The sequence below is a fragment of the Gadus chalcogrammus genome, chromosome 21 (assembly GCF_026213295.1).
Source record: "Gadus chalcogrammus isolate NIFS_2021 chromosome 21, NIFS_Gcha_1.0, whole genome shotgun sequence".
Lineage (NCBI taxonomy): Eukaryota > Metazoa > Chordata > Actinopteri > Gadiformes > Gadidae > Gadus > Gadus chalcogrammus.
The window spans coordinates 3,181,369-3,188,848 of record NC_079432.1 but is presented as its reverse complement, the minus strand read 5'-3'; the positions used below and the strand labels follow the sequence as shown (position 1 = coordinate 3,188,848).

Sequence of the window (7,480 nt, the reverse complement as noted above, 5' to 3'; positions counted from 1 at the left end):
CTCAAATCCAGCCAATAATAAATCAAATCCCGACGAGAATCACTGAAATCCAGACAATAATAAGTCAAATCCAGACCATAATAAGCCAAATCCCAACCATTAAAAGTCTAATCCAGACTGTAATAGGTCAAATCCAGACCCTAATAAATCATATCCAGACTGTAATAAATCAAATCCAGAGCATAATAAATTAAATCCAGACCATTATAAATCAAGTCCAGACCATTATAAATCAAGTCCAGACCATTATAAATCAAGTCCAGACCTTTAGTCCTTTAAAGCCGGATAATTCAAAATCATTCCAGTGATTCAGTCACGTTGACCATCTTTAACTTTTCTTCATACAAAAAGCTTCTCTAACATAAATTAACATCTAAACTTCAACCATGTTCCTCACTGCCCCCCCCCCCCCCCCCCCTCACCTGTCCCCCCCTCCCCCCCCAGCCTACCTGGAGGAGATCCAGTCGGTGCGACGCCACACCAACTCCATGCTGGACACCTCCAAGAGCCTGAACCCCCCGGTGGTGGTGCACTGCAGCGCGGGCGTGGGCCGCAGCGGCGTGGTCATCCTCACCGAGCTCATGATCAGCTGCCTGGAGCACAACCAGGTGACCCCGCCTTCCCCTGCTCCTTAGGGGCGGAGCCTGTGGACTGGTGACCGCAAGGCTGCCAGTTTGAGGAGACCGTTATATTATAATGAGACTAAAATACATCCCTCTAACTGTGGCCCGCCCCTCTTCTCTCTCTCTCTGTCTCCCCCTCCCCCCCTCTCTCTCGCTCTCTCTCCCTCCCTTTCTCTCTTCCCCCACCCCTGTCTCTCTCTCTCCGTCTCCCCCTCTCCTCTCTCTCTCCCCCCTCCCTCTCTCTCCCCCTCCGCCCCTCTCTCTCTCTCCCCCTCCGCCTCCCTCCCTCTCTCGCTCTCCCTCTCCCCCCCCTCCCTCTCCCCCCCTCTCTCGCTCTCTCTCTCCCCCCTCCCTCTCTCTCCCCCTCCGTCCCCCTCTCTCTCTCTCCCCCTCCCTCCCCCCCCTCTCTCGCTCTCTCTCTCCCCTCTCTCTCCCCCCTCCCTCTCTCTCCCCCCCTCCCTCTCTCTCTCTCCCCCCTCCCTCTCTCTCTCCCCCTCTCCTCTCTCTCCCCCCTCTCCTCTCTCTCCCCCCCTCCCTCTCTCCCTCTCTCTCTCTCTCTCTCTCCCCCTCTCCTCTCTCTTTCCCCCCCTCCCTCTCTCTCTCTCCCCTCCTCTCCTCTCTCTCCCTCTCCCCTCCCCCACCCCCTCCCCCCCTCTCTCCCCCTGCCTCTCCCCCCCAGGCTGTGGAGGTCCCCACCATGCTGTCTGGCCTCCGGCAGCAGAGGATGCTGATGGTCCAGACCATCGCCCAGTACCAGTTTGTCTACCAGGTGCTCATCCAGTTCCTCAAGAACTCCCGCCTCATCTGAACCAACGAACCCGTGACGTCATGTGTGACCGTCGACCCTAACCAGAAAAAACTCCTTTTCGGTTTGGGTTTATTTAATATCGGTTATATTTAGATTGACGGACACGTTCAAATGTTGGGCATTAACGTTGGGCAGGCTAAGAAGGAGAGGCTCTGCGTTGGTCTGTCTAGATAACAGGGCTCTACCTGTGTGGTGCTGTACACGTCTGTGATTCTCCTTCCTTTGCTCTAATGTTAGGCGTGCTGGTGTAGTACCCTCCCCCGCCAACAGGAGGAGCCTGCGGGTCGTTGAAAGAGAGTAGAGGAACACCGCAAGGCAGAGAGACGTTAAACAAAAACTAAGGTTTAAAGACGTTATAGCAGTTGCATTCCAGGAAATACAATTGATGACATAATTTATTTAGTACAATATGATTTTTAGAAACAAAGTCCCCCGTTTCAGATATAACAAATCATGTGTCAAGTTACATAATCCACGATGAGCTGTAACTACACACAGATGGTTAAACAAATTATGGAATCAATTAGGTATCAATATTTAACAGGTTATTGGTTCAAGTCTCAACATTTCATGACGTTTCAGTTCTACCGTTATTTATTATCTTTCGAAGCATCATTTCAAGAATAATTTCATAATTTCACCTTAACCGATTCTATAACTTTTTAATCTTGCTTGCGCACCGTTTTAATTTGAATAGTGTGGCTTTTTAATATTAACTCTTAATTTACATCAGACTTACTGTATTCTCATTAAGAATTTGTTAGCTAAATGTGTACAATACAATTCCCTCACACATACACACACACAAACGTAACAACATACCACACATCCATGTTATTTATCTAACTTAAAAGAAAAGATATGAACTTATCTTAAACCTCTTTGTTCATCGAGTTCAACATTAGCAAAGTCAACAACATTAAGTAACAATGGTAGCTGTTGTTGTAGTTTGGTCTATGGAGAGCCAGATCGCCATGGAGACAACGTTGCTCCGATGACAAAGAAACGGCTCCAAAATGGAGGGGACGGTTTCTTTGTCTGTTTAACACTGTTTGTGCCTTATTGACATTTCTAAAACAAAAGAGAGGGAGTCACTTACTGGTATTCCTTGTAGCTTAGTTGTAAAAACGACCAATGTTAGTACTAAAACCCCCAGTGTTTGACACACTATGCGTTCAGTTCTGTAGACAAAATCATAACATTTCACCATGGACTACAACATGGTTTTTCAGTTACTTGACCTGGCTTCTAACCATTGCCTCCTTTCTGATGAAGTCTATGGTAGAAACCCAGGGAATTGTATTCATTTAGGTCATCAAGGCGGCCATTTGTATTTTTGCTACCAACACCAGCGTTGTGTCAGAAAAAGGCGGCCATTTCCTAGAGCGACTGATTGATTCAAACCCACAAAGTATAGCGTAACCACGTGCCGAAATCTGTATACAAAATAGCCACACTCAGTAGCAGTTCATTATGTATGACTGGCTCTATTAACCGGTTGTATTCTTTTCAAACGTAATGCAAAGCCAGCCATGTCCAAAGTATCTCTGTACATAACGGACGTGAAAAAAAAAAGATTTCTACGAATGTCTTTTTATTACTTTTGTTATTATTTTTCGACTTGGTACCCCTAAGCTACCGTAAGATAATAATATACTATGCATGCTTTTTTTTATATTCCCTGTATATAAAGTATCCCTCATCAGATCAGTACCGGCTTCAAGCTTCACCGCTGAACTCTGCGACAATATTTCTCACCCACTGCATTCCACTTGTTTTGTTTATTTTCACACAATATTTTGGCAAAATATCTGGACGGCTTTCAAAAATTGTATTGTGTAAATATGTTTTGTATATGCTTTTTTTTATTGCATTATTGCATATTGTATATGTCTTTTCTCCCCTTCCCCCCCTTCCAATCATGTACAAGCTTTCAAACTTGCCCATAATACAATAAAGCCTTATTTTCTCTAAGTATGTGACTTCAGAATAACGTCTTATGTTACAAATGTGAGCCTGTGTTGGCACCTGCCGGTGAGGCGTGAGGATTAGTACAGATCTGAACACGAACAGACGCATGGTAGTTGCAAAAAGGTGTTAATGCAGAGTCTCACCGTGCCAGGGTCACAGTCCCTGGTGCGTGATAGGCCACCTGGTTACAAAGCCGCTACGCCTCATTGGTCGAGAGGGATTTCGCTGCACCGTTTCCCGCCCACACGTGTAAACAGCTTGAGATTGAAGCCACGAGTACAAACTCATTGACCAATCACATGCCAAGACAAACAAATATCTAGAAAAAACGTTTCTTCCACCTACGGAAAATATATATACCTACATTTTGAATACGTACAAAGTTATTGGGTACTGTGCATTTTTATATTGTCCGTAGAAAATGTAAGGTTTTAACTTTATACAACAACATTGCAGAAGAAGAGAATAGGCCTTTAGTTCTGGGAAACGTCCATTTGCTTTTTTCAGTCCATAGTGTGACTTTTCTCCTACTTCTTGTTATTTTATCTCTTTACGCAACTCTGCCATGTACTGGTGATCCTTGCCGTGGGCAACCTCCATGATCGCCATCGCCTAGATACACACACACACACACACAAACACACACAGACGCACACACACACACAGACGCACATGCATACACACACACAAACACACAAATAAAATAAAACCCACATTATTACAATGTATCCGACTCATCCCAATTGACTGCTGATTCAACACATGAAGTGGATCTATGTCCCTCAATAAACCAAATCAGAGTCCAAACGTGCCCCATGCGTTCTGAGCAGCCCGGTACCTTCTTGAGGGCATTGAGGCCGCGGGAGCGTTTCTCCAGGCCCATGTAAAGCCGGCCCAGCTTCAGGTACATGGAGGACACGTTGAGGGAGTAGGCCGGGTACAGCACACTGCAGGAGGAGACAGGACACACCACCACCACCGCCACCACCACCACGTCAGCTGGACTCACCGGGGGAGGACACAGGCGTCCAGCACAGAGTCGACTAACGATGGACCATTTACATTTACCAAAGCGACTTAAAATAAGCACATTGGTCCGAAGAAAGAGAAACAACAATATATCGCTGTCGGTAGAGTAAGGATGTTCATAGAACCAAGTCCCAAGCACTAACAATCACTAGGTTGACCCATTCCTCGTGTACAAGAAAGGTAGCTAGGACCACATGAACCACAATAACTCTGTTTGCTAAGGGGACCAGACAGTATTAGAAGGCTATTGTACATATTCTAATATAAAATGTACCAATGTGATTCTCCTAATTCTCTTCGTATTTATACATCTCTTCCGTAGCAAAAATAACACTGGCCGTCGAGTTACATCTTAAGTGCAATCCTAGTCGGATGACCTCCATGTTGATAAATTGTGCAGGACATTTCAGAAGACGAGTGAGGAGATACTGCCCTCACCACCACGGTGGGCCACCAGTCTGTCTAACCCGAGGCGTCCTGACCTGTAGGGCTTCAGGATCTTCTCCCCGTAGTGGATGGCTCCGTCCCAGTCGCCCAGATACAGACACACGCCCATGGCCTGGTACATCATGTGGAGCATGTAGACGTTGGCGTCGTCGAACACCGTGCCCATCTCGTCCAGGCTCTGCACGCACATCTCCAGCAGCTCGCTAGGGGGTGCCAGAGAGTCAAGGCTGCATACACGGGTTTGGGGGTTGGGACAGCTGGGGACCTTTTTTAGGAGGCCTTATCTTACCAGCTAGACCCACTTGAACAAAGAGTTACAGTACAGAGATGGAGCTGCAGCAGGGGGCTGCTGTTGTGCTGAGGGTGGTTTCAAGAAGGTTAATGTGTTTTTGTTTGTTCAGGCTTAATGTTAATGTTCAATTGTCACTCATGCGATCAAACTGCAATTCTGGAGACTGACATCGTGTGCCGGTTGAATACTAATCAACAGCACTTCATTGAACCTTATGGAGGAAAGAAGCTAGGGAGGTATGGTAAAGCAGACCTCAGCAAAATGGATCAATTCAGCGGAACGGATATGATTATGTTTCTGAAGACCAAGACCCAGTTCTGAAATGTGTGTCAGCTACGTCAAAGTGTGTTTCAGTATTTAGTCACATCCACAGCTCTGTAGTCCCCATATTAAATAAGTATTACAGTAACATTCAATGCGAGAAGAACAGAATGTCTTTCAGGTTGATAAAGGGCCAACTCCACTGCACAACACAAAGCCACTCTTGCTGGACAGAAGGATATTCTTCTCGCTCTTCATGGCCCTGAACTCGCCCATCTTCTTGCGGGCATAGCGCACCATGCCGCTGACCACCTCCGGCTCGTAGGGATCGCTGCGCTTTCGCACCTTCAGCTTGGCCTTGTCCTGGGAGACGAAACGCAAGGGTGGTGTGGCGGTACCTATGGTCTGTGTATCTATGGTCTGTGGATCTATGGTCTGTGTGTCTATGGTCCGTGTGTCTATGGCCTGTGTTTCTGTGGTCTGTGGATCTATGGTCTGTGTATCTATGGTGTGTGTGTCTATGGCCTGTGTTTCTGTGGTCTGTGGATCTATGGTCTGTGTATCTATGGTCTGTGTATCTATGGTCTTTGTATCTATGGTCTGTGTATCTATGGTCTTTGTATCTATGGTCTGTGTTTCTATGGCCTGTGTATCTATGGTCTGTGTGTCTATGGTCTGTGTGTCTATGGTCTGTGTATCTATGGTCTTTGTATCTATGGTCTGTGTTTCTATGGTCTGTGTATCTATGGTCTGTGTATCTATGATCTTTGTATCTATGGTCTGTGTTTCTATGGCCTGTGTATCTATGGTCTGTGAGTCTATGGTCTGCGTGTCTATGGTCTGCGTTTCTATGGTCTGTGTTTCTAAGTTGGTTGATAGTCTGTGTATCTATGGTCTGTGTATCTATGGTCTGTGAGTCTATGGTCTGTGTATCTATGGTCTGTGAGTCTATGGTCTGCGTGTCTATAGTCTGTGTGTCTATGGTCTGTGTGTCTATGGTGTGTGTGTCTATGGTCTGTGTATCTATGGTCTGTGTATCTATGGTCTTTGTATCTATGGTCTGTGTTTCTATGGCCTGTGTATCTATGGTCTGTGAGTCTATGGTCTGCGTGTCTATGGTCTGCGTTTCTATGGTCTGTGTATTTAAGTTGGTTGATAGTCTGTGTAACTATGGTCTGTGTATCTATAGTCTGTGGATCTATGGTCTGTGGAGCTATGGCCTGTGTATCTAAGTCCTATGGTCTGTGTCTACGTTTTGTGGATCTATGTTCTGTATATATGGTCTGTGTATCTATGTTGGGCGGTGGTCTGTGTATCTAAGGTGTGTGTCTCTTCGTCGGGCGGTTCTTACTTTGGACTGGGTTTTGCACTCCTGACAGTCACAGGTGAAGTAGTAAGAATCCCTCAGCCTGCTGTTGCGGTCGTCTGTCGGGTACAGGATGTCTATGTAGCTGATCATCACCTGGTGGCACGCACGCACACACACACACACGCACGCACGTACGCACCCACACACACACACACACACACACACACACACACGCACACACACACACAAACACGCACGCAAGCATGCACCCACGCACACACCAACACCAACACACACACACACACAGTTGGTTTAGTTATGGGTGCTCCTCTCTAGCACAGATGCCTTTAAATAACCCAGTCTACCATTCAGCTGTTTTGTTTTTAACCCCATTTCAACCACCGCCTCCCCCCCACTACCAATCACTCAACACACACAAAGACACACACACACACACACACACACACACACACACACACACACACACACACACACACACACACACACACACACACACACACACACACACACACACACACACACACACACACACACACACACACTGGCACGGATCTATACTATCTATACACGCACAGTATTGAAACCCTAACCGACCGAACCATCTATGTCGCTATGGATCCATAAGAATGACTTAACATTGCCACAGGGGGTCTGAATTGAGTGTCACAGTTCTTTACTTCAGAACACCAGAGGAATGTTCTTCTGGCTCCTGGGAGACC

General features: G+C 46.5%; 2 protein-coding genes across 2 annotated transcripts in view; one reads left to right on the top strand and one right to left on the bottom strand.

The window, feature by feature from the left end:
• The first annotated feature begins 450 nt into the window (after nt 1-450).
• On the top strand, nt 451-4,160 carry LOC130374551 (tyrosine-protein phosphatase non-receptor type 14-like). Its single transcript, XM_056581375.1, has 2 exons — nt 451-608; nt 1,303-4,160. Exons 1-2 carry the CDS (start codon nt 489-491, stop codon nt 1,429-1,431), a joined length of 249 nt encoding a protein of 82 aa, XP_056437350.1. The 5' UTR covers nt 451-488; the 3' UTR covers nt 1,432-4,160.
• The window catches only part of LOC130374549 (N-lysine methyltransferase SMYD2-A-like), a 12,689-nt gene continuing 6,712 nt past the window's right edge, over nt 1,504-7,480 (bottom strand). Inside the window, exons 8-12 of the mRNA XM_056581374.1 lie at nt 6,783-6,893; nt 5,674-5,794; nt 4,914-5,088; nt 4,241-4,349; nt 1,504-4,014 (exon numbers count right to left, since the gene is read on the bottom strand). Coding sequence (XP_056437349.1) covers nt 3,940-4,014; nt 4,241-4,349; nt 4,914-5,088; nt 5,674-5,794; nt 6,783-6,893 — 591 coding nt within the window. The 3' untranslated portion in view covers nt 1,504-3,939. The remainder of the gene's footprint in view (nt 4,015-4,240; nt 4,350-4,913; nt 5,089-5,673; nt 5,795-6,782; nt 6,894-7,480) is intronic.